Genomic DNA, 27079 nt, shown 5'->3' with positions numbered 1-27079 from the left:
TTCTGGGAACAGAATGTGAGTAAACTATTTTATATACTCTTATTTTTTAAAAAAAAAATTATTAGCAATTCAACAACATATCCAAAAATATCATATTCATTATTTACCGCCTTTCCCCCCACACCCTGAAACCCCCCTCCCCTCCCCCAAAGACTTCCCTCAGCTCACCTTCCAATTATCAGCACAGGTTCTAATAAGTGTCCACCCACCGTGAGGCAGAATTTCATTAGTGCCCCACAAGCTTCCTGCGCTTTAAGTTTTGCAGCCTCCAGGTGCCCCTTCCAGAAAAGTGTCTCAGTGAAAGGGACTCCCAGGGATCTGAAGGAGTGTATTGAACCAGGTTATTCATTGCTCCAAACTTTGGACTTCTGTCTGTCTGCTGGGAGAGGCTGGCCTGCCCCCTTTTCAGGGCAACTTCCTTCCCTCTGCTCCAGAATGAGGGCAGCATACATAGCTCACAGCCCCCTCTTAAATCCCGTCAACTATAAAAAAAGCAACCACTATCAAATACTTGACAATCCTAGACAGCATCTTAAAAAGCAGAGACCTCACCTTGCCAACAAAGGCTTGTATAGTTAAAGCTACGGTTTTCCCACTAGTGATGTATGGAAGTGAGAGCTGGACCATAAAGAAGGCTGATTGCCAAAGAATGGATGCTTTTGAATTCTGGTGCTGGAGGAGACTCTTGAGAGTCCCATGGACTGCAAGAAGATCAAACCTCTCTATTCATAGAATCATAGAGTTGGAAGAGACCACAAGGGCCATCGAGTCCAACCCCCTGCCAAGCAGGAAACACCATCAGAGCACTCCTGACATATGGTTGTCAAGCCTCTGCTTAAAGACCTCCAAAGAAGGAGACTCCACCACACTCCTTGGCAGCAAATTCCACTGTCGAACAGCTCTTACTGTCATGAAGTTCTTCCTAATGTTTAGGTGGAATCTTCTTTCCTGCAGTTTGGATCCATTGCTCCATGTCCGCTTCTCTGGGGCAGCAGAAAACAACCTTTCTCCCTCCTCTATGTGACATCCTTTTATATATTTGAACATGGCTATCATATCACCCCTTAACCTCCTCTTCTCCAGGCTAAACATGCCCAGCTCCCTTAGCCGTTCCTCATAAGGCATCGTTTCCAGGCCTTTGACCATTTTGGTTGCCCTCCTCTGGACACGTTCCAGTTTGTCAGTGTCCTTCTTGAACTGTGGTGCCCAGAACTGGACACAGTACTCCAGGTGAGGTCTGACCAGAGCAGAATACAGTGGCACTATTACTTCCCTTGATCTAGATGCTATACTCCTATTGATGCAGCCCAGAATTGCATTGGCTTTTTTAGCTGCCGCGTCACACTGTTGGCTCATGTCAAGTTTGTGGTCAACCAAGACTCCTAGATCCTTTTCACATGTACTGCTCTCAAGCCAGGTGTCACCCATCTTGTATTTGTGTCTCTCATTTTTTTTTGCCCAAATGCAATACTTTACATTTCTCCCTGTTAAAATTCATCTTGTTTGTTTTGGCCCAGTTCTCTAATCTGTCAAGGTCGTTTTGAAGTGTGATCCTGTCCTCTGGGGTGTTAGCCACCCCTCCCAGTTTGGCGTCATCTGCAAATTTGATCAGGATGCCCTTGAGTCCATCATCCAAGTCGTTGATAAAGATTTTGAATAAGACTGGGCCCAAGATAGAACCCTGTGGCACCCCACTAGTCACTCTTCTCCAGGATGAAGAGGAACCATTGATGAGCACCCTTTGGGTTCGGTCAGTCAGCCAGTTACAAATCCACTGAGTGGTAGCATAGTCAAGACCACATTTTACCAGCTTCTTTACAAGAATATCATGGGGCACTTTGTCAAATGCCTTGCTGAAATCAAGGTAGGCTACATCCACTGCGTTCCCTTCATCTACCAGGCTAGTAATTCTGTCAAAAAACGAGATCAGGTTAGTCTGACATGACTTATTTTTCAGAAATCCATGCTGACTATTGGTGATCACATCATTCCTTTCTAGGTGCTCACAGACTGTTTGCTTAATGATCTGCTCCAGAATCTTCCCTGGTATTGATGTCAGACTGACTGGGCGGTAATTATTTGGGTCCTCTCTTTTCCCCTTTTTGAAAATACAGACAACATTTGCCCTCCTCCAGTCTGCCGGGACTTCGCCTGTTTTCCAGGAATTCTCAAAGATGACTGCCAGTGGTTCTGAAATCACATATGCCAGTTCTTTTAATATTCTTGGATGCAGTTCATCTGGCCCTGGAGACTTGAATGGGAGTCCGCCCGAGCACCATGGTCACGCCTGCATGTGGACTTCGCTGGCCCCTTTCAGGGGAAAACATTCTTCATAGTGGTGGACTCCTACACCAAATGGTTGAAAGTCGCACTGGTGGTACCATCCACTTCCACATCCGCAGCCATCCAGGTACTACGCAGGCTGTTTGCAACCCACGGGCTCCCTGACACTCTCATCTCAGACAACGGGACTGCATTTAGGTCAGGAGAATTCCAAACCTTCACAGCGCAGAACGCCATCCGCCACATCCATTCGGCGCCATTCCACCCTGCCACCATTGGCCAAGCAGAACGCATGGTGCGGACCACCAAGGACACCCTCCGCCGCATGACGCAAGGGGATTGGGAGTACCGCCTTGCCACATTCCTCCTAGCACAGCACAGCACCCCCAGCTCAACAAGTGGCCAGAGCCCCGCTGAACTACTAATGGGTCGGCGCCTTGCAATCAGATTGGACCGCCTTCACCCCGATAGAGCTCAGGATGAGGTAGTGGTGGGGGAAGGCAGGAACCCCCGGACCTTCGAGGCCCAGGACCAAGTGTATGCAAAGAATTTTGGGGCAGGCCCAGCATGGGTACCCGCCACAGTCTCCAGGGTCACTGGCCCTGTGTCGTACGAGGTGCTAACAGATGGGGGGCAATGCTGGCGCCGCCACTGCGACCAGATACGGCGACGATTCCCGGGAGAAAACCAGGAGGAGGAAAGGGCAGAGGAGTCCCAAGGGAACAGTGGGGCAGTGAGGCCCATAGAGCAGGAGGGGCAAGCAGGAGAGGCAGAATCAGTAAATACAGAGAGGACCCGTGAGGCCGAAAGGACACCAGAACCAGAACCACAACTGGCCAGTTGCGCCAGACGAAACAGCCCCATCACAGCCAGCATCCTTGGAACATGAGCCAGAACCTGAACCCCGGACCAGGGAACACCCCAGGCCGCAACGCACACGTAGGCCGCCAGCGTACCTTGAGGACTATGAATGCGACCTCCCGGGCAGGACTGGAACTTAGAGGGGAGGGGTGTTATGTACTGAGTTGAATAGGATCCAAACTGCAGCAGTCTGATTGGTCCTAGAACAATAGGATTCAGAATGCAGCAGTCTGATTGGTCCTAGAACAATGTAGCAGTATGATTGGTTGGCAGGAACCACCCAATCATGTTCCAGATATAAGTGAATCCACAACCTGATTGGCTTACAGGAGAATTCCAGAATTAGCCAATCATGTGCAGCCCATTGTGTAAAGAATGTATATAAAGCAGATACTTTGAGGGGTCTTTCATTCATTCCTCCTCACCACTATGAGCTGAATAAAGAGCATGAAATCACTTTGCGACTCTGAGTATATTTCACACGAGGATGAGTGCGTTTACACAGACACATTACCACAAAACACCAAAACTGCAGCATGTAGCTGCAGGTGATACAATTGGAGCCTTTCTGCAAATGGCCTTTGCAACACAACTCACTGGGTGGTAACAAAGTATACACATTTGCCTCTTTACCACGTAGCCCCGTTTTCTCAATGAATCCACCCATTTCTTGATGAAACGTAACTTCTTCCAGGAAAACCTGAGCTGAAACGGTACAGAGAGGAAAACAGCAGCCCTGTCTGACCCCAGTCACGTGGCAGGAGATTCTTCCTGAGCCCCCCCCCCCTCCGTGAGATGGGTATGACATCATGGATGATCCAGTGATGATCTATATGACCCATTGATGATCCACATGATCCAAGCAGACTTGTCCAAAGAGCAGATCTCTAGGCCTGAATGAAACGGGTCTGCGATGATGGATTCGGGGGTCAAGAAATCCGCCCTTTCCAGTGATCTCTCAGGCTGGCCAGGAAAAGGCAGGGAGCAGGAATCCTCAGGCATCCCGGTTGACAGACAGACTTGTCATGTTGCCAAAACATGGAGTCTGAGCTGATTTCCATGTACAACTCACTTTGTGGCGCAACCGGGGATGTTTTTGGGGTGCTCTCTCTGTGACGGGGGGGGCGATTATTTGAGGGTGTCCAAATTGCAACGCGCTTTAGTTCTGGGCTGCTTCACTCCTCGCATGGGGGGGGGGCTCTGCGCGCAAACAGATCAACAGCTGCCTTGCTTTCTTCCTGGCCTCATTGTGTTACCGCTGACAGAGTCACAAGGGAGGAATTTTACCTGGGTGTCGGGATGTGTGTGTGTGTGCTCCATTTTCCCCGTAACACAGGAGTCACAGAGCCCAACCCGCTACTCAATGCGCACCAAAACATGGACGGATCTAACTTCGTGGCGTGGGGGAGGGAAGGTTTTTGCGATGTAAACATTGTGGGGGAGGGGACCCCACTTTGCAGCTGATTCTCCGGGATCAGCCCCTCCCCCGCTCTCCTGATCGCAGAAGGAAGAGCGGAGGGGGGAAAGATTCCTCTCCTTCCCCCCCCCTCAATTCTTTCCCTCCCCTCCCGGCACATCCTTCTCTCACCCCGCCCCCCATACGTTGCACCCCTTCCTCCTCCTCCTGCTCCTCCTCCAATCCGGCTTCTGCTCCGGGAATGAGGGGGGAGCCCACCCGCCCCCCCCCAACCTGCCTGCTTCTCCCGCAAGCGGAGCTTCCACTCCGGATTGCTGCTCTGCCCCGTAGCTCTTGGGGGGGGGGCGCGTTCTCAAAGGGGAGGAGGGGCGGCAAGGGATAACCCCCCCCCCGCCCATGGATGTTGGAGGAAAGGAAAGGAGAATCGGGAGCGAGGACAAAGAGGTAAAGGGGTCGCGGAGGGGAGGAGAGGGGAGAAAAGGACCCAGAGAGCCCGCCAGCTCCCCCAAGCGCCTTCTGTGGGCCTCGTGGGAAGGGCCTGGATCCCTGCACGTGTGCTGTGAAGGAGGCTTTCCTTGGCCCCTTAGGCGCCTTGGCAGGGGCAGACATGGGGCGCGCACCCAGGGGGTCCCCACGAGCGCCCCTTGCTCCGTTTCCACTGGCTCCGTGCGGAGAGAGGCGGGCTATGGGAAGGTTAACTGGCGCAAGAGAGGCCTGGATAGAGACCCCCCCCCTGTCCCTCCCTTGCGCGTGTTGGTGGCCCCCTCCGGATGGAGAGATGGGACCGCCCGGCGAGGGGTGAGCCGAGCCACGTGGGGTCTTTGGGTTAATATAAGTTCAAAAAACTGCTCCTTTTCCCTTACGGGATACCCAAGAGCCCATACAGAGGCCTTTTGTAGGTTCTCTATCGGTAGGAGAAAATTAACAGAGACCAACCAGAGAATACTGAGAAGCAAAGCAGCTAGTAAGCCTGATCTTTACTACTACTACTACTAATAATAATAATTATTATTATTATTATTATTATTATTTTTATTTATATCCCACCCTCCCCAGCCGAAGCTGGGCTCAGAACAGCTAACAACAGTAAAATAGACAACATTCTGAAATCATTTCATTATAAAATCTGTTTAAATCAGATTCATGGCAACTGTTAACAGGGTCCTCACTCACCACATGCAGGAGAGAGGAGGACCCAGAACAAAGGTGTGCCTGCCCTTATATAGACATTTTAAATTGCCCACCATGGAGTCCAAGACCACCCCCAGAAACATCATACATACAACACAGAAAAGGTGGTCTACAACAGAAATATCTGGGTTTTGGCCACTCTTTTGTTATTATTGCTACTTAATTCATTAATCTAGGTCACAGGTCACAGGCTCACATCCTGTTCATATCTGGAATGTGCCCTTTAGACAGGATTTGTGAGGAAAGAGACAATGGGGAGGTTTCCCACTTTGACCTTGCATAGAAATATTTGAGGTCAATTTGTGCAAGACCTTTTCTGTGGGGTTTCCGACATGTGGTTTATATATACAGTTATGAACTTTTTTTATTATTTATGACCTTAAAATTCTTATAACAGGATGCAGGGGAGACTCCGGGAGAAAAGGAGGGGGCCAAGGAAGTGGGGGGGGGAGAGACGTCTCCATCGGGGCTCCCAAGGGGAATCTCCAGAAGGGCCACCTTGGCCTCTCCCTCCTGCTTAGGAGGGAGACCTTCAAGGAGACCAGAGAGGGATCCCTGGATAGTGGGGGTCCAATCCCCCACCCCTTCCTTCCTGCAGCCTCCATCCTCCTTCCACCCTATAATCCCCTGCCCTGTCCAGATGCAGCCATTCTGCCCAGTCCAACCATTGTTCCCCCTGGAGAGGAGAGGAAATCCCGAGAGGAAGAGGGGAGGGGAGAGGCCTTCTCAGAAGCAGCTCTTGGTTTCCGCAATCCCACCCAGGAAGCAGCCAGAAGCCTTTTCCTCTCTCTCAGGCTTCCATCTTTAATGTCTTTTCCACTGAGGATGAGGATAATGTACACCTGTCATCAGAAACAGGGGTGCAGAGTCCATGGAATGGCTCTCAGGATTGATACAGAAGTTGCACCTCAAAAGCATTTCTGTTCCTCTTATTCTTTGTAGGCAATGTCAGAGTGACTGACAAGCTGAGATACAACCCATCATCATCCGATGACAGCGACTTCATGAATCTTCCCAGTCAAAGGACCCATTTTCCTGATAGACAGTGCCTGTGGCTGGAGGCTCTACACATCGGGTGTGCCTGTGCAGGCCAAGGACTGCCAGTTTTAGCACAGGTGAGGTGTGTGACCTCCCCAAATTTACAGACTTTGTGTGAATGAGCGTTCATGGGTGGGATTATAATTTACAGCAACCATGTGATTTTCTCCACCCATAACATTTCATAAGCTAATATTGCGAAGTCCAAAGTAACTACAAAAGTTACAAAGTCCAAAATAACTACAAAAAGTCACAAGATAAGAATAACAATTGCATTTATACCCCGCCCATCTGGCTGGGTTTCCCCAGCTACTCTGGGCAGCTTACAGAACATATAAGAAAGAGTAAAACATCCAAATTAAAAAACCTCCTGATACAGGGCTGCCTTCAAAATGTCAGATAGTTGTTCATTTCCTTGCCCTCTGAAGGGAGGGCATTCCATGGGGCAGGAGACCATCTGCCTGGTTCCCTGGAACTTCACTTCTCACAGTGAGGGAACCAGCAGAAGACCATGACACTTTAAAAGTCAGAACGAACAGTTTGAATTGTGCTGAGAAATACACTGGGAGCCAGGGAAGGACCAGTGATATCTGGTCGCAGCAGCTACTACCAGTCACTAGTTTAGGTCCGCATTCTGGATTAGTTGCAGCTTCCGAGTCACCTTCAAAGGTAGCCCCATGTACAGCACATGGCAGTAGTCTAACCAGGAGATAACCAGAGCATGGACTATTCTGGCAAGACAGTCAGTGGACAGGGAAGGTCTTAGCCTGTGCACCAGATGGAGCTGGTAGGCAGCTGCACTGGACATAGAAATGACCTCCATGGACAGCTGTGAGTTCAAAATCAAGGACCAGGGAGTCGCCCACACCTGCCTGTCCCCTGTCCCCCAGGGGCAGTACTTCTGTCTTGTCAGGATTCAACCTCAATCTGTTAGCTGCCATCCATCCTCCAATCACCTCCAGACAGCCACACAGGGTATTCACCGCCTTCACTGGTTCCAATTTAAAAGAGAGGAAGAGCTGGGTATCATCCACATACTGGTGAACACCCAAGCCAAACCCCCTGATGATCTCACTCAGCGGCTTCATATAGATATTAAAAAGCATAGGGGAGCACCCAGGGGTCTGAACACTTATACCCCAACACCACTTTCTGGACACGGCTGACGAGGAAGGAGGGGAACCACTGCATAACAGGGCCCCCAGCTCCCCTAGAGGGTCCAGAAGGATACCATGGTCAAAGGTCTCCAAAGCCGCTGAGATCCAGCAGAACCAGGAAAGAGCTTCCCCCTTGGCCTCTAGCCCATTGAGGATCATCAACCAGCGCAACCAGGACAGTTTCAATCTCATTATGTGGCTTGAATCACAATTTGAAGGATAATGGTGGCAGGACCTTTCTTGGTCCTGCAGCCCACAAAAGCTTCAGCCACAATACTTTTAATAGCTTTGAAGGGGCCACCAGATGGAAGCCTGGGCAGTGTGTTTGGGGGTCCTGGGCTTCCTAGACAACAAGACCCCTTCTCAGCCTGGCTGATATGGTCCAAAGGAAAGCAGAGCAGTAGGTTTGGCACCAGTTTGGTTGCAGGAGTTGAATGAAGAAGGTGTGCAGGACACCATCCAACCGTCTTAGAGACTCCACTCTGGATTTGTGTGGGTTTTCCTCCATAGCCTTTTCTTCTCCTGAAGACAACTGAAGAGGCAGTGAAGGTTTAGGACCAGAGTTTTCCTTCCCGATCAGCTCCTTCCCAGGTGGACGTGCCCCATCTGCCCTTCACTTTCCTCTTCAGCACGGGCAGAATCTGCCTTCTTGACTGTGGAATTCACTGTTCTTCTCCTCCTCTCCATCCACCAGGGCCTGCCTTCACCTGAAGCAGAACTTCCCAACCCACCAAGGATTTGAGACCCATCAGCTATCCTCACCTGGTTTAGCCGGCCGATTGAAGCCGTTCCTGGGATTGTGGCCTCTGTTGCATGCTGACAGCTTCTGGAAGCCACAGGTGAGAGCTGAGTGCAGGGTGGGGACCAAGGGTGGATAATTTACTGCAGAAGGTGCATGACAATGTCCCCCACTAAAGGAACTACCGCTCCTCTAACATCCCATGACATCCTATAATTATGATATTTAAGACAGATCAGGAAAAAATTCATGTCTCCAGAAATAACACAACTTCAGGCCATCAATGAATCAATATTACCTATTCAAGGATGAAATTTCCATTAAGTACAGCTATCTTTTTGCCGATAATATCCTGCTTCTCAGTGTCACATTAGGATAGTCCTGTGTCAGAAGACGGTGCATGAGATCAGGCAGCATATCATTATTATAAGGAGCAATGGGGGTGGACGTTTCCATCTGGGATTCCCATTTGCCAGCTGCTTTCCTTCCACTTCTCCAGCTCTCTCCATGCAATGCAAGGTCCTTTAGGGCTTTAATGGTCAGCACCAACACTTTGAATTCTGCTTGGAAACGTACTGGGAGGCAATGTAGGTCTTTCAGGACTAGTGTTATATGGTCTAGGTGACGACTACCAGTCACTAGTCTAGCTGCCGCATTCTGGATTAGTTGCAATTTCCGGATCACCTTCAAAGAGCGTGTTGCAGTAGTCTAAGCAGGAAATAAAAAGAGCATGCTCCACTCTGGCAAGACAGTCTGCGGGCAGGTAGGGTCTCATCCTGCGTACTAGATGGAGCTGGTGGACAGCTGCCCTAGATGCAGAATTGACCTGTGCCTCCATGGACAGCTGTGAGTCCAAAATGATTCACAGGTTGTGCACCTGGTCCTTCAGGGCCACAGTTACACCATCAGCACCAGGGATCCCCCCCCACCTGCCCACCCTTGTCCCCCAGGGACAGTACTTCTGTCTTGTCAGGGTTCAACCTCAATCTGTTAGCCGCCATCCATCCTCCAAACACCTTCAGGCACCCAAACAGGACATTCACTGCCTACACTGGTTCCAATTTAAAAGAGAGGTAGAGCTGGAAACTTTTTAATAACCGCCTCTCTCAGCTGGTCTGGGATGGCTCCCTCACAGAGGGAAGCATTCACCACCCCACAGAGCCCATCGCCCAGACCTTCCCAGATCACTTTTATGAGCCAGGATGGGCAAGGATCAAGGAGACAGGTGGTTGGTTTCACTCGTCCAAGCAGCCTGTCCACATCCTCGGGGGTAACAGATTGGAATTGATCCCACACAACTTGACTAGGCAGGACTCTAGCACTCTCCCGCCCTGGCCCTGCTCCCATGGTGGAGTCTACCTCTTTCTGAATCTGAGCAACTTTATCTGCAAAAAACTTCATTGCAGGAGATCTTGGGGGCCTTAACTGGCCCCAATGGAGCAAGTGGTTCCGTTAAATTGCGAACCACCTGAAAGAGTCTCCTGCTGCTGTTTTCTGCAGGTGCAGTAGAAGCGGTGAAGAAGATCCCCTTTGCCATCCCTATTACCACTTGGTAGACTCGATGTTGAGCTCTTTTTTTCTTTTTAATCATTTTTATTAGTTTTCCCATTTTAACAATCCAATCAAATCACATTGAATGTTCCAAATTATACAAATACATATCAAATAGTCCAAATATTCTGCCTAAATTATAAATTTTTTGTTGGGACTTCCCATGTTTCAAGTTCGGAGGGCTCTGATCATCCCATATCTCTGCTGCCTTGAATAGTCTTTCCAATAGTTCTTTTAAATCTTCCTGTTGTTAACCTTCAATGTTGAGCTCTAACATGTGTCTGGTCAAATTCAGATTGAGTCCATATGGACCTTCTGAGGTCAGTGGGACTGTGCAGGTGATTTATGAAGATCTTGAGGTGCTAACAGAGGGAACCACTTAATTTGAAAGGCAGTCTCACAGGACAACGGTATTCCAAAATCATACTGCTTTATTAATGACGAATGAGGATTATAAAAGGTTGCTGATGCATTACTATCATTTGACATCATTGCATTTTCATTTCATAAAAATTGGGAACATGGGTAGGATGTGGAAGAATGTAGGAGATGTTGAAATAAGAAAAGTTGCTAATGGAGTTTGATGTGCCTTTTTTTCCTGCGCTCTCTTTCCCCTGAAACCCAAACAGGATTTCCTTTCCTCCCACTCTGAAGATGGTGATGGAGAAGAACGTCAGAATTCTGGAGGATGGGGCACCTTTGGTTTTATTAGGAATAGCCATTGAAATGTGTGCAATGTGGAATATGCTTCACTGAATGAGCACACATAGTTCACATCAACGAACTCAAACGGGGGAGAAACCAATTAAAGGTATGGAGAGTGGAAAGAGTTTAACTGACAGTGGAAAACTTAGAACACATCAGCGGACTCACATGGGCAAGAAAGGATTCAAATGCAGGAAGTGTGGGAAGAACTTCAGTCAGAGTAGACAACTTAAATTACACGAACGGACTCACACGGGTGAAAAACCATATGAATGTCTGGAGTGTAGAAAGAGCTTTAGTGATAGTGGAAGCCTTAGAAAACATCAACGGACTCACACTGGGGAGAAACCATTTAAATGCATGGAGTGCGGAAAGAACTTCAGTCAGAATGGAAACCTTAAATTACACGAACGGACTCACACGGGTGAAAAACCATATGAATGTATGGAGTGTGGGAAGAGCTTCAATCAGAGTGGAAGCCTTAAATTACACAAACAGACTCACATGGATGAAAAACCATATGAATGCAAGGAGTGTGGGAAGAGCTTCAGACAGAATGGAAACCTTAAATTACACCAACGGACTCATACAGGTGAAAAACCATATGAATGTATGGAGTGTGGGAAGAACTTCAGTCAGAGGGGACACCTTAAATTACACGAACGGACTCACAAAAGGGAGAAACCTTTTAAATGTATGGAGTGTGGAAAGAGCTTCCGTCGAAGAGATACACTTAGAATACATCAACGGACTCACACAGGGGAGAAACTATTTACATGTACGGAATGTGGGATGGCCTTCAGTCAAATTGGAAACCTCAATAAACATCAACAGAGGCATTCAGGGGAGAAACCATTTAAATGTATGGAGTGTGGAAAGAGCTTCAGTCAGGGTGGAGCTCTAAGTATACATCAACGAACTCACACAGGGGAGAAACCGTTTAAATGTGTGCAGTGTGGGAAGTGCTTCACTTACGATGCAAGCCTTAGATCACATCAACGGACTCACACAGGGGAGAAACCATATAAATGTGTGGAGTGTGGGAAGTGCTTCAGTTTCAGTGCAAGCCTTAGATTACATCAACGGACTCACACAGGGGAGAAACCACATGAATGTGGGGAGTGTGGAAAGAGCTTCAGTCGGATTGGAAGCCTTAGAATACATCAACGGACGCATACAGGGGAGAAACCATTTAAATGTATGGAGTGTGGAAAGAGCTTTAGTGAGAGTGGAACCCTTAGAATGCACAAACGGACACATACAGGGGAAAAACCATTTAAATGCATGGTGTGCGGAACAAGCTTTAGTGATCGTGGAAGCCTTACGAAACATCAAAATATTCACACAGGGGAGAAACCATTTAAATGTATGGAGTGTGGAAAGGACTTCAGGTTCAATACAAACCTTAGAAAACATCAACTGATTCACACAGGGAAGAAACCATTTAAATGTATGGAGTGTGGAAAGGACTTCAGTCAGAGTGCACACCTTAGAAAACATCAACTGACTCACACAGGGGAGAAACCATTTAAATGTATGGAGTGTGGAAAGAGCTTCAGGCAGATTGGAAACCTTAGAATACATCAACGGACTCATACAGGGGAGAAACCATTTAAATGTATGGAGTGTGGAAAGAGCTTCAGTTGCAATCCTACCCTTAGATCACATCAACGGACTCACACAGGCGAGGGGAAACCATTTAAATGCATGCAGTGCGGAAAGAGCTTCAGTTACACATCTACCCTTAAAACACATCAGCTGATTCACACAGGGGTGAAACCATTTAAATGTAAGGAATGTGGAAAGAGCTTCAATCAGAATGGAAGCCTTAAATTACACCAACGGACTCACACAAAGGAGAAACAATTTAAATGCATGGAGTGCGGAAAGAGGTTCAGTTACACATCTACCCTTAGAACACATCAACGGACTCACACAGGCAAGGGGGAAACCATTTAAAGGTGTGGTGTACAGAAAATGCTTCAGTCAGAGTGGAAATCTTAGAAAACATCAGCAGACCCACATGGGAGAAACCATCTAAATGTATGACATGTGGAAGGAGCCTCAGTCAGAGTGGAATCCTTGATTTACATCAACAAACTCCCACAAGAGACAAACCATATAAACGTCAGGAAAGTATATTGAGGTTCAGTCCTAGTGGAAGTCCTACATCAACAGACTCATGGACAGGAAGAACTTTAACAGTTGACACCCTACAAACCCATCAACCCTCAAAGAGGAGAAGCTGTTTAAAGGGAAAGATTGCAGAAAGTGCTTTAGTTATAATGGAGTGTTTAAGGAACATCTAAGGACTCAGAGGGGAGAACCCATTTAGATGTATGGAGTGAGGAACGTGTTCCTTTCAGAGTTTACTCTTCTTCACAGCAATGAAATCAGCAGAAAATCCATCTTAAAAGCATGTCATGTATTTGAAGTTCTGGTGTTTATATGTAAAACTGTATAGTAATGAAATAATGAAGGTAACGTCTCACTCTAGTGAGTATAATTTTAGATGTAAGGTACTGTCAGGGAATCAGGAGCAGGAGCACTGGGGAGAGAGGAATTGGAGAGCGAAGGGGAAGAATCCGAGGGCAGCGTAGGGGAGTATGACAGTGGCCCGAGAGATTCCATGAGCTTCTCCAGCGAATCAGAAGATTCCCAAAAGGGGGCGCCCATGGTCAGGGCAAGGGGGGTCCCAGGGGGGACGCACCAGAAACAAGGAGCCAGAGGGGAACCCCAAAGCAGCAGTGGAGGATCGGGACCAGTTTCCCCACCAGAGCGTAGTGGGGGGGAAGAGTCACATGTGTCAGGGCCAGCGTCTCCTCCATTGGGGAGAGAGAGTGAGTCAGGGCTGACCACGCCTCCATCGGAGAGTGGGGGAATGGAGGGGAGGTCAGTTGCAGCTAGCCCCCCCTAAGGGGGAAGCAGTGACAGCAGCAGTGAAACGGTCAGGAGGAAAGCTGCTGGCTGGGCGCGCGCGCCAAGTTCAAATGTGCAGGCGCGGGGGACAGCAGGAGACCCGGATGGGGAACCAGCTCCTAAAGCTCGCCGGAGGGAGGGAGAAGGCTCAGGGGAATCAGCGTCAGAAGAGGCTAGAAAGGGCGAGACCCCGGCGGGCAGGCGGACCCAGAGGAGGAAAGAGCAGCGGAAAAGGTGGAGCAAGGCTAGGGTCTTAAATTGGTGTCAAGGGGGAGGAGATTCAGACGGATCATCAGTGGTCTGACAGTTGAGACGTAGAGCTGCGCGCTGCGGTTCTGGAAGTGAAACTGAACTTCAATAAAGACTTTTGTACTTAACAACGAAGCAGCGTTGGTCCTTTGTGAGCTGGGACCTTGGGCAGCTTTGACAGGTACCTTTTGATAAGGAACACTCCTTTGATAAGGTACACCTTTTGATAAGGTGTACCTTTGGTAAGGTACACTCCTTGCTGCCAAGGAGTGTGGTGGAGTCTCCTTCTTTGGAGGTCTTTAAGCAGAGGCTTGACAACCATATGTCAGGAGTGCTCTGATGGTGTTTCCTGCTTGGCAGGGGGTTGGACTCGATGGCCCTTGTGGTCTCTTCCAACTCTATGATTCTATGATAGTGAGGTGGAGTTGGTGAATCTGGATTTCTGGGATGCTCATTTGCCTGGAAGCAGCCAGCAGAAAGCTTTTCTTCGTGAAGCCCCTGCAGATGCCGAGTTGCTGACTTCCCTCCCAGACGACAGGAAGCGAAAGACACACATCCATTGCCCTGTGTCCTTCCAGCCTCTTTCCTCCCTTGCTCCCTTCTGCCGGTTTGTGTGCCTGACTTATCCTGTGTGCTGTATTTTTCTACTGCTGAAACTGGATTTGCTCTCAGGAGTTAAGTTTTGTGCCTCACTGGGGACCCAGTGAGAACTGTATGCTTTGAAAGCTCAGTAAACTATTACTGAAGAGGTCCTGCTGCCTCCGTGTGTGTTTTTGACCTCAGTGTGGGACTTGCTCTGCATGTGGCCCCTACCCTACTGCTACTTGGCTCATGCCCTGCAGTTGCTCTACTCAAACATGCAAGACGGTTTTTGCACCAAACTCTGTCACTCCCCCCACCGCATGATCTCCAAACACTGCTTCTTCACCAGAACTTCATCGCTGCCTCCTGCGCGTTCTGAAGAAAACTTGAAATACTGAAATTGAATGGGAGATTTTCCCCCAAGCCTAATTGCAAGAGGGGAACGGAGGGGCTGCAGGGACCAGGGAAATCTCCTGATGGGCCCATCTTCACACTTGAAGCCCGTGGGGCAACCCCAGAGCTCCTGCTTATTCTGGGGTTTGGGGAAGAGAGTACTTTTCCATAGTTCCATAAGTTTTTATTCAGTCATGCTGCTAGGGAGTTTTCCTACCAGAGGACCACAGTTCATATTACCATCACACTGATTTTACTGCTGTGGCTGCTGTTGCTGTCATGGACTGGCTGGTGGGGGGGGGGAGGCACAAGCTGGGGGACCCACAAGGGAAGAAGGCTCAGATCCTGGGGACTGGTGGGGGGATGGCGATGAGCAGAATGAGGGAGAAAAGGGAGCAGACCGGAAAGGGAGGTGTTGGAAGCTGAGGAGGAAACAGGGTTTGGTGAGTGGGAAGAGGCTGGGGCAGAGAGTAGTTCAGAGGGAGGAGAGGAGGGGGCCAGGAGACCCAGAGGAGGCCGGCTGCTGAAGTATCAATAGAGATTCCCCCTTCTGCTGTGACCTCTCCCGGGGTCTCCTAGAGCAGGCATGTCCAACTTCCAAGAGACTGCTATCTAGTCACTATTAAAAAAACCAGGCAATGATCTACCCATTGGATTGACCAAAGTTGTTGAGCTTTTTGCTTTCTTGGGGGGGGGGGGTTGTTGAGCTCCCTGAAGCTTTCCTGAGCCTCTCCCCTTTTCAGTTCAAGGATGGATCCTGCACAGCCCTGAGGCACCTCCGCATCTGGGGAGAGCTATTTTGTTTGCTGCGGGAAGGAGTCACAATCCTGTCACATTGCGGGTGTCAGGCTTTTAGGTAAGGAGATGAAGCTCAGGTGGAAAAGAGTTTATAAGGAAAAAAACCTGGCATGTGGATTTACTCGCTGCCCAGCTCGTCAGGGTGCCACTCCCCGGGGGTCCCTCCGGTCAGCAAAAGAAGGAGTCTCCAGCCAAGTGAAAGTTGCAAAACAGTGGTCAGTAGACCTGATCTTTATTTGTTGCAACAAAGTTCAAACACACAAAGAAGAATTAGAAGAAGAGTTTGGATTTGATATCCCGCTTTATCACTACCCGAAGGAGTCTCAAAGCGGCTAACATTCTCCTTTCCCTTCCTCCCCCACAACAAACACTCTGTGAGGTGAGTGGGGCTGAGAGACTTCAGAGAAGTGTGACTAACCCAAGGTCACCCAGCAGCTGCACGTGGAGGAGCAGAGACGCGAACCCAGTTCCCCAGATTACGAGTCCACTGCTCTTAACCACTACACCACACTGGAGTAGAAATGGGGTTGCGTGAACTTTTAAGACCTCTCCCCCCCCCTTTCCCATAATACATTTTTGAACAGCCTCATCGTTACATCACAAATATGCCATAAAGAGGGAGTGGTGGTCATGGGGTAGCATGAGACCCTCACCCACCGCTGTCAGTCACCCCTATTTCCTGTCAATCACCTTCTAAGTATCCGCTTCCCAAAGAAGAATAAAACCTTTTACACTTCTCCCTACCTTCGGACTTTCCTGAGTTTGGGCTTTGAGAGTACCTGGTTCCAGTTCCCTCCACCAATGGATTTCTGCCTGGTTCATTGTTTTCCCTCCTGTTCCTTCCTGTTTCCTCCTGGGAAGGGGTGAGGTGTACGTGACCATAAGCCGGTGGGATTATGGAGAAGGGCTGTGCCAAAGATCCACCTTCCCAGTGGGAGGAAAATGCCATTGGAATGGAACCAAGCGGTTGAGGCACTGGTTTTATGTGAATTTCTGAAGATTTTGTACGTTTCCCCCTTCAGCCAAGTTCAAAAGATACATTGTACCACTTCTGGGCAACCGATACCAGATTGGAGACATTTTATGAAGCTCCTTCCATTGTCTGTCCAGCAGGAGGCGCTCAATTAACCTGCCAAAGGCTGAGCTGCCTTCTCTGCCTAAGCACTGCAGCCCATTGTGCCCTCCAGACACCAGAGGTCGCTGTTTTGCAACATCTGATTGGCTGGCTGCCAAAATCTAACAATCCTGATTGGTCAGTGGTTGCCCATTCACAGAAAATGCAGAGTTCATTCATGAAATAATGGTATTTCATGGAAGCATGCATTTAACAGTAGATTTCTCAAAAGAGGGAGGTCTGGGGTTTTAGGGTTGTGCAATGCTTGTCTGTACAGTGTAGGGGAACGCTCAGGCTCACGGTCTTGACTTTGGCTCCAGACCATGGAGGGGATTTGGTATTACATTCCGGGAGGCCACAACCCACCTCCCCGGCTTGTGCTATCAGAAAAAAGGGTCTGTGCTGAAACGAGTTTTGTGTCCCCTTCTGCCATGTGGACTCTACCCCATGAAATAGCTTTGTAATTCTGGACTATCACAAAGAACTGAGGGGTGTTAACAGAGAAATCTGAGGGCTCCCTTGGGAAAAAAACAAGGACCCCAGCCAGGAATACCAGAGCAAAACAGCAGCCAGTCGGCTTGGTCTTGATTGAAGACTGTCGCGACAGGACTCCCACCTGCCACCAGGTGGAACAAGATGGAAGCCCTAAACAAGAGAACCCAAACTTTTATTAGCTGCTAATCCCCATGTTACACACACCCCAACTACATCACTCTTACATCACGGTTACATCATGGAAGGGGAGGTCTGGTGGCAGTAATCTGAGCATCCTGGACCCTGCCCCCCTTGCCCTCCACCAAACACCCATCAAGTGGAACAAAAGAGATCTTTACATTTCCCTGTTTCTGGCCAAGTGAATCACACCCTTTTGTCTTCATCTGGGTTTGTGATTTCTGGCATGGCTACCTGTCTGGCACTCAGGTATCAGGATGCCAGGGATTATCCCTCAGGCAGAGGGGCTGCTGAGTAGCTGAGCTCACATGTCTATATGAATTTCTGAAGTTTTTCCAGTGAGCCAGAACAGAGATACATTTATCAGTGAATTCTTACATTTGGTATTGTGCAGCAGAGGCCCTGTGAATAGATAGGAAGAAACTGTGATGAAGTGTTTTGTGGGGACAAATCACAAAAGTCACAAAAGTGATTGTGCTGACTTTGGTAGTGGGCTGCATGTGCCCAATATCTGCTGGAGGGGCAATCCCCCCCCAACCTATACATCAATTCATGCAACGGGGAAAGCAGAGCTTCTAAGGAGCTTACACTCTTAGAGAGACAGAATGGGTGCACCCATTTTTTAAAAAATAATTTTTTATTGGTTTTTCATAAAGTTATACACAATAACCATAACCACTCCAAAAAATAAAAATAAAAAAGGTTATTTTGAACCTTGAGACCTTCTTCCCTCCCTCCATGGGTACCATTTCTTTAAAAACCATTCTCTTTCCCCCTGCATCTTTTACCGTTATCCATCTATTATATAATCATGATAACCAAAGTTTGTTTCACTTTACAAGTGTCATTGTAATCCTGCCAATGATTTCAACTGTCTACAGTGGTCTTTCAGATATATTTATACTTTCACAAGTTGTCCCCCAGCCAGTGAGCAGCAGCTGGATGATCTGTAGAAGGTTTCCACTGTGCAATCAACAAGGTAGGTGAGTCCCTGGCAGGGGATGGTGCTGTGGGGCCCTTGGGTGTGTTCCATGGACCTCCAGGAGTCCCTGGACCCCTAATTGGGAACCACTGTGTCAGGGAATCAGGAGCAGGAGCAATGGGGAGAGAGGAATTGGAGAGCGAAGGGGAAGAATCCAAGGGCAGCGTAGGGGAGTATGACAGTGGCCCGAGAGATTCCATGAGCTTCTCCAGCGAATCAGAAGATTCCCAGAAGGGGGCGTCGATGGTCAGGGCAAGGGGGGTCCCAGGGGGGACGCACCAGAAACAAGGAGCCAGAGGGGAACCCCAAAGCAGCAGTGGAGGATCGGGACCAGTTTCCCCACCAGAGCGTAGTGGGGGGGAAGAGTCACATGTGTCAGGGCCAGCGTCTCCTCCAGAGAGGGAGTCAGGGCTGACCACGCCTCTATCGGAGAGTGGGGGAACGGAAGGGAGGTCAGTTGCAGCTAGCCCCCCCGAAGGGGGAAGCAGTGACAGCAGCAGTGAAATGGTCAGGAGGAAAGCTGCTGGCTGGGCGCGCGCGCCAAGTTCAAATGTGCAGGCGCGGGGGACAGCAGGAGACCCGGATGGGGAACCAGCTCCTAAAGCCCACCGGAGGGAGGGAGAAGGCTCAGGGGAATCAGCCTCAGAGGAGGCTAGAAAGGGCGAGACCCCGGCGGGCAGGCGGACCCAGAGGAGGAAAGAGCAGCGGAAAAGGTGGAGCAAAGCTAGAATCTTAAATTGGTGTCAAGGGGGAGGAGACTCAGACGGAGCATCAGCGGTCTAACGGTTGAGACGTAGAGCTGCGCGCTGCGGCTTTGGAAGCGAAACTGAACTTCAATAAAGACTTTTGTACTTAATAACGAAGCAGCGTTGGTCCTTTGTGAGCTGGGACCTAGGGTGGCTCTGACACACTGCTTTACAGCTAAAACAATGAGAAACAATGTTGTCTCTCTACTACTGATCTAACCAGCCCTGCTTCACATTACCACCACTCTCACATTCCATTCCACCCTCCAATGGTCTCTACTGAAGAGGCCAGAGATCATACTGGCTGCAAATCCTGGAAGACCTGTTCCCTGTCGTGCATGCCTGGGAGGGTGGAGACCAGACTGACTCCAGCCACGGAGGCCTTGTCTGCTGAAGAGTCCTGGAAGACCTGCTTGCTGCCTTGCCCATCTGGTCTAAGAGGGTGGGGCCTGGAGTGAGTGACGGATGAACTCCAGCTACAAGGTCTAAGGCCAGCTGAGAAGACCAGAGACCATCTTGATTGTGTGTTCTGGAAGACCTGCTCCCTGCCTTGCTGGCCTTTCCCACCTGGCCTGAGAGGGCCATCTAAAAACATTGAGATTGTCGAAAAGGTCGGAGGCTATTGTGGCTGTGAGTCCTGCTCCCTGCCGATCGAGGGACATCAAAGTACCACACTATTCTACGTTGGTCAGACTACAGCTGGTGTACTGTGTCCCATTATGGGTGCCACTATTTAAGAAAGATATTGACAAGATGGGAAGTTTGCAGAGGAGGGCAGCTAAGATGGTCCAGGGTCTGGAAACCAAGGTTCTTGAGGAACAGGTGAGGGTGTTGCACATTTTCAGCCTGGAGAAGAAGTGACTGAGAGGAGACCTGGAGCTCCCCAGAGCGAAGAGGAAGAGAAGGATGGGTATAGAGAGTCGGAGGATATCAGAAACAGAGCTCTCTAGGGAGACAGAGAGCTAGAGCAGGAAGGAGTAGTTCTCCTTTCTTCCAAGCCATTTGAAGACAAGCCCCCTCAAAATCTCTTCTCCTTTGCCAGAGAAGAAGAGATAAATTCTCATGGAAGTGAGAGAGGGCTGGAAGCCAAGGGATTAATGGGTGGTCTCTCACAACACCACCGGGGGGGGGGTGATTCATCAGAGATAGGGGTGGGACACCAGCCAGAATCTCCCCATGCTCCTAGGATAGCCAGGGTCAAAGAAAAATGTCAATCGCAGAAACGAAAGGGGAGCTTCTGGAAGACGTCATGTTGGAGGAGGAATCGGAGCCCAGATGCCTCAATGTCTTAAAAGGAGTTGGTAGTTGTGGGAGCGGCACTGACTGTAATTATGGTATATAATAAAAGCTGCTTGAAAACTGACGGAGTCTGCTTGCTGCGTGATTAAGCTGAGGGCCCAGCAATATTCTGACACAGAGGTTGTACTAGATGATAATCAGGGTCCCTTCCACCTCTACAATTCTCTGATTTTATTGATGGGAAGTGAGATTGCCCCTCTTACTGAAACTCTTTCCACATTCCAAGCACTGATGTGATTTCTACTCTGTATGAATTATTTAATGTGAAGTGAGATTTTCCTTCTGACTGAAGCTCTTTCCACACTCTTGGCATTGATATTCTCTCCATTGTGAGTTATCTTATGCTGGTGGAAGCCTTTGCTTGTGTAAAAGCTCTTCCAACAATCCAAGCACTGATAGGTCTTCCGCTCTGTATGAATTCTTTGATGTGAAGTGAGACTTTCCTTCCAGCTGAAATTCTTTCCACATTCCATGCACTGATAGGGTTTCTCCCCTGTATGAATTCTTTGATGGGAAGTGAGACTGGTCTCCCGACAAAAGCTCTTCCCACATTCCATGCACTTATAGGGTTTCTGCCCTGTATGAATACGTTGATGGGAAAGGGAGGCTTCCCTCCATCTGAAGCCCTTTCCACATTCCATGCACTTATAGGGTTTCTCTCCTGTATGAATTCTTTGATGGGAGGCAAGATGGTTCTTCCGACGAAAGCTTTTTCCACATTCCAAGCATTGGTAGGGTTTCTCACCTGTATGAATTCTCTGATGGGAAGTGAGACTGCTCTTTCGAGTGAAGTTTTTTCCACATTCCAAGCACTGATAGGGCTTCCCTGTATGTATTTTTTGATGGGAAATGAGACTTTTCTTCCAACTGAAGCTCTTTCCACATTCCAAGCACTGGTAGGGTTTCTCCCCTGTATGAATGTTTTGATGGGAAGTGAGGCTTCTCTTGGAATTGAAGGAACTTCCAGATTCCAAGAACTGATATGGTTTCTCCCCACTGTGAATCCTTTGGTGGGAAGTGAGATGGGCGATCAGACTGAAGCTTTTCCCACATTCTAAGTCCTCATAAGGTTTTTCTCCCCTGTGAATTCCTAGAATGGAAGTGAGAGGGCCGCTCTTGCTGCAGTTGTCTCCACACTCCAAATATTGATATGGCGTCTCCTCTGTGTGGCTTTTGTCATGGCCTCCCTTGTTCTTAAGTTCCATTTCCTCACCACCTGTAACAAAGAGGGAAATGGATTAGAACCTGAGAAACAAATTGAGACCCCAATTAGTGAACAATACTGATTAAGATTTGTGATAGAGGAAGAAGTGAAGGGAGTTAGATGTGATGACTTTCTAGAGGGTTCCCTGCCCTGCTTGACTGGCATTAATTGAAACATCTATGAGAACCTGAGACTTGAAAAGCCTGTATTTTTTCTGAGATTGATTTGGTTTGGCCCAATCCTGGAATCTGCTCCATCTCAATGTCAGTAGACTCTTTGGTCAGCCAAAAACCGACAAGAGTTAAAACAAAAGCAAAAGAACCTGACAGAAGCAAATTCAACTTCCCTCACCACTCCGAAGCCTACATTTTGAAAGGCTTGAGCAATTCAGAGCAGCCTGGCCATGGTTTAAAAGGCATGAATGGAGGAAGAATATTCACAGAGAAAGCATCAACCACCATTCTAGGGGAGCTGTGAGGGGGGTTAGAAGCCTAGATTTTGCAAGTTGAGATGTTGAGCTGCACCAAAATCTGGGAGCTTCATCACACAGAGATATTTATGTAATTTCCAAAAAAAAAAAAAAAAATTATAAGCCAACAGGAAGCCTTACTAAGAGAAGCCATGATCTGACGATTCTCCTCCACGACTTCCTTATGCAGAGCTCTCTGGTCAGGATCCAGCAACACCCATTCCTTGTCTGTGAAATGAACAGCGACATCTTCAAAGCACAGTGAACCCTAAAAGAAATAGATAAAAGTTTTCCCATTTGCCAAATAGAAGGATCTCCACTCTGCTCTCTCATGTGATGTTCGACGTGGGACCTCCTGATGCCCTCAAGCCAACTTCAAGCAGCACATGGGGGTACAGGGATGGGAAGAAATAAGGGGAGAGAAGCCCCCCAAGTGCAACTGATGGGGCTGTTTAAGTGAATCCTGGCCACTGCTCACTATGGCTTGTCAACTAGGTAGAAGTTTATTTTAGCATTCAGTGACTGGAAAGAAAAATCAAGACACTTCTGGGTTTGAGGAATGGTGGATTGAAGTATCCTCTTCTGGTTCGTGACTGGCAGAGATTATCATGCAGTGATAAGAGATGGTCAGGTTTTTAATCTGACCCTTGAACCTTTCTTAGGGTAAGGGAAGGTCAAAGACCAGAAGCCTCAGATGTTCTGAGCAACATCCGTCTTTGTACCGGAGAAAGATAAAATCTCTGGTTGGTGGTGGAGCGTCCAAAACACGGAAAGTTTCAACACTGCATAATAACTCTTTAATTAGAGCCTAAGGTTTGCACCCTTTTATTTTAGTTATCATTAAGAGGACTGAAAAGTAATATAATTGACCCTCAGCACACAGATTATAAATACTGCAGAGGGTTGCGGAAGATAGAAACACCACCACTTGGAGATTTTCTCAAGGAGCTTTGAATCATTTATCACCTGGAAAAATAAAAAAAGACTATGACTCTCAGTTGCCCATAATTTATACTATGAGTCTTCTCCTTCCTCTCTTTCTGTGCTTAAATTTCAACTGCATCACAGATGTCTGAGTAGGTAACCAATGGATCCTTATGGCACAGAAGGTCTCACCAAATATTGAAGTCTTGCGAATGCTACTTAAATTTCAGGTGGCAATTTCAAATGCTGAATACTAGAAAACAGTGAAATAGATCAAATGGCAGATAAGACAAATAAAAGAAGGAGTGAAATCTGAGGATGATAAATGGGAATTATCTCTGACTTAGCATGATGAATCTGCTGAGGTGGATTAGAAAATACTCTTACTGAAAAATACGGAACGAGCAGATGGTGCTGGGAAGACAGATTCAGTGTCAGTTTAAGGGCTGGATCTGTTAACACAAAAAGTGCTGGCTATAGCTCAAAGCAGGCTTTCTTATAAGGAATGTGACTTTAAAGGGATGTCAGAAGTGATTGCTGGTACAAGAAATACTCAAATATAGAAAGCCTTCTGGAGATCAGGAAAATGACAGATTGGAGAAGAAAGAGAAATATTAGCAGGCAAATGCATTTAGATTACAATGTTATGGAGACTGTGGAACCCCTAAAATAGAAGATATTATTAGAAGATAATAATGAAGAAAGAGTCATATTGGACTTTCTGAGTAAAGGCTTATTTCTACATCAGTTTGTTTCTTATTGTGTAAGTTGAAACCCTATCATCTATATCTATCATCTATCTATATCTATCTATCTATCTATCTATCTATCTATCTATCATCATCTATCCATCTATCTCTATCATCTATCAATCATCTATCTATCTATCTATCTATCATCTATCTATCATCTCTAATCTCTCTAGCTAGCTAGCTAGCTAGCTAGCTATCAGATATTTATCTATCATCCTTATATCTGCAACGACTGGGACATCATACTCGCAACATTCAAGAGGTGAGTTAAGGTGAGGTGGCTGTTCCTTGTTCTCAGCATGTAGACTTTCTTGAATGGCATTTCCAGCCTTTTTAAGGGTGGTTTTGACAGAAGCCAAGAGGAGGAGAGAGATTTGTTCAGGCCCAGAGGCACCTGGCTGCCCCACCCCTCAGCCCTCTTCCCCACAATGCTCCTTCCCTCTACCTGATCTGTTTCTGCACCCATCACTTCTCCTTCACCACCATGAAAAGATGCAGGAGGAGGTCTTGCTGGCATCACCTGGTCACCTGCAGGAGACAGAGGTAAGTGGGAAGCCAGGAGTGAATGCTTATCTTAGAGGTTCAGCAGTGTCTCTCTAACTACAGTTGGCCCTTCGCAAGTCTAACTTACCAAAGGCATGTTGACCTTTGCACCCATTTCATATTATAGTTGTGTAAAAATACATCCCCCCTCCTTGGGGCTCTGGGCCCCACATGTCTTTCCAAAAAAGATTAAAAGAACTCACAAATTAGTTTCAAGATTCACAGAATGTGACCAAACAGAAAAATCTTATTCTTCCTTACCCGGCGCCCAGTCTCTTGTGTCCAATGGAGTCCTCTCTGTCTCAGAGGAATCCGGGCCTCTTTCCTGTAACAGATATTTTCCCTGAAAGAGAAACAGTAAAGGCAGAGAAAGTTTAGTAATGACAGAGGAAAAAGCTTGAAGGGTATTCAATATCATTCCTTGGAAGTTTTTTAAAAGAGGGGGTATATTAGCAGTGGCGTAGCGTGGGTTGTCAGCACCCGGGGCATGGCAAGTAATTTTCGCCCCCTAACCCGTGGATTTGCGCCCCCTAACCCATGGATTTGCGCCCCCTAACCCGTGGATTTGCCCTAACCCCAGATTTTGCGCCCGGTGCGGCCGGCCCCCCCTGCACCCCCCACGCTACGCCACTGTATATTAGTACAGAATTTTGGGGTGCTATCCCTCATGTTCTGAACCAGAGGAAAGTCTCTCTCACCTGCTGCTCTGCCTGCTTTCTCTCCTCTGCCTGACTCAGGAGGAAACCTTCTGCCAGGGCCACCGCCTGGGAACTGGTCTCTGCTCCGCATTCCCTCACCCAGTTCTCCATCTCCGGTGGAAGGACAGCCAGGAACTGCTCCAAGATAACCAGGTCCAGCATCTTGGCTTTCGTGTGCCTTTCTGGCTTCAGCCACTCGTGGCAAAGATGGTAGAGTTGGCTGCAAACCTCTCGAGGTCCTTTGGCCTCCTGGTAGCAGAACTGCCTGAACTGCTGGCTCTTCACATCTGAGTGGAGAGTGTCCTCCTCACCCAGGATCTTCTGCACAGAGTTTCCCCAGAATCCTCCACTGCTCCCTGTTTTGATGGCATGGCCTCTTCCTGATTCAGGCCCAGATAAGTCTTGCTCCTCCATCTGTGCTCTCAGGAAGCCTCCAAGAGAGATGAAGGAACCCCTTGATCTTCTGCCAAGTTCTCTCTGTCCAGATTAAGAGGTGCTAGGAAATCCTGCAAAACCAATACATTGTTGTGTCACAAAACACACACACCTTCAGGAGAAGGAAATGTTATATTTTTGTTAAGGAAAAGAAGAAGAGGAAAAGAACTAAGCCTCAATCCCTCCTAGAGGGATTGTTACACTGCAAGAGGTGGAGGGAACTGCTGGGCTTTCTGAATCAGCCTGGTTGCTCCTGCCTTTCAGAGTTTGCGGTCAAGGAATGAAGAGAGAACTGTGATTGACAAGTGAGTCATTTGTACTGAGCATTATTTGAGCACTGGGTTATAGTGGGCATCCTAACCAAGAGGTCCTCAAGTGTGGCTCTCCCATCTGCCCCCACTTCAGGGCACATTTATTCCCTGCTTCTGACTCAGTTTCTAGCCATTGAAATCTCCAACATTCTCCAGATGCTCTACTGGTGGGGGAGGGTCCCTTTTTCTCTGTTCTGAGGGCCAGATACTTGACTGGCCAACCCCCTGAGGGCCAAGTGGGTGAGACCAAAGTACACCTGGTTGGGGTCAAAAGACAATGCTCGAAAACAAGCAAATATGATAGTATTTTTGTTATGGTATATTGTTTTAAACTGCTTTTAATACTTTGTTTTAATGTTGTCATCTGCCCAGGGAACTTAGGGTGAAGTCTGGGTAACTGATGATGATGATGATGATGATGATGATGATGATGTAACATAGCTTAACCCCCCTCCCCTAGTCATGGATGCTTGGGGTTCTCTTAGATCCAACATGCTTGCTTGGGTTCAGGTAGTGACTAGGAGTGTCCATGCCCAGCTCTGTCCACTTTGCCAGCCACAGAGAGGAGTGGCCATTGTACTCCATGCTCTGCATCAGATGAGATGATACTCCCATGAGGGCTTCACCTCAGCCCCCAAAGATCTGGAAAGCCGCCTCTTTCCCTACAGATCCTCTTGGGTGTTCCAGATGGCAGACAAGTCCCTCTTGGTCGTTTCAGCACCACCCTCAGAGTTTGGGGTGTGGGCTGGTCCAAGAAAGAACATCCTTTCAGCAGTTCCTAAGCTGGGGGGATTTCCTCCCCACAGAACTGCACCTTGCGGCGACGGGCGCACCAACACCTTTTTCCTCTCACCACCTTCCCTCACTTAGATAAATTGCCCCAACCTCACTGAACAACCCTTTACTTGAAGGTTTCTTTTCCTTTCCCCTTAAACTTTTAGCCCAGTGTGTCCTGCGGGGGACCTTTGTGAGGGGATATTTAATAAGCTGGAATCTCAGACAGGTTTTCTTTAAATAAAGAATAAAGATTTATGTAACTATGGGAGT

The 27079-nt window shown here is 48.1% G+C and overlaps 3 protein-coding genes across 11 annotated transcripts in view; 2 read left to right on the top strand and 1 right to left on the bottom strand.

Moving 5' to 3' along the window:
• The window catches only part of LOC310742934 (uncharacterized protein), a 103191-nt gene extending 89712 nt beyond the window's left edge, over nucleotides 1–13479 (top strand). The window contains exons 1-3 of one of the 2 annotated variants that reach the window (XM_083572801.1): nucleotides 4865–5005; nucleotides 8642–8786; nucleotides 10867–13479. In XM_083572801.1, coding sequence (XP_083428927.1) covers nucleotides 10994–12901 — 1908 coding nt within the window. In that variant the 5' untranslated portion in view covers nucleotides 4865–5005; nucleotides 8642–8786; nucleotides 10867–10993 and the 3' untranslated portion in view covers nucleotides 12902–13479. Of the gene's footprint in view, nucleotides 1–4864; nucleotides 5006–8641; nucleotides 8787–10866 lie in introns of those variants that run through there. The other variant, XM_083572800.1, reaches the window with a different exon arrangement.
• The window catches only part of LOC310742874 (uncharacterized protein), a 168255-nt gene that overhangs the window by 117011 nt on the left and 24165 nt on the right, over nucleotides 1–27079 (bottom strand). For 2 of the 8 annotated variants that reach the window (XM_083572607.1, XM_083572606.1), the window contains exon 2: nucleotides 25287–25717. The exons of 3 other annotated variants lie outside the window; for them this stretch is intronic. In XM_083572607.1, the coding sequence (XP_083428733.1) occupies nucleotides 25287–25717 (431 nt within the window). Of the gene's footprint in view, nucleotides 1–22510; nucleotides 22638–25286; nucleotides 25764–27079 lie in introns of all 8 variants that reach the window. 3 more of the 8 variants (XM_083572601.1, XM_083572600.1, XM_083572608.1) reach the window with 3 other exon arrangements.
• LOC310743095 (uncharacterized protein) overlaps nucleotides 1–27079 on the top strand; it is a 135363-nt gene that overhangs the window by 98415 nt on the left and 9869 nt on the right. The gene's annotated exons all lie outside the window — the stretch shown is intronic.

The sequence above is a fragment of the Podarcis filfolensis genome (genome assembly GCF_964270895.1).
Source record: "Podarcis filfolensis genome assembly, chromosome: 10".
NCBI lineage: Eukaryota > Metazoa > Chordata > Lepidosauria > Squamata > Lacertidae > Podarcis > Podarcis filfolensis.
The sequence above is the reverse complement of the archived record's forward strand: the minus strand, read 5'-3'. Positions and strand labels throughout refer to the sequence as shown.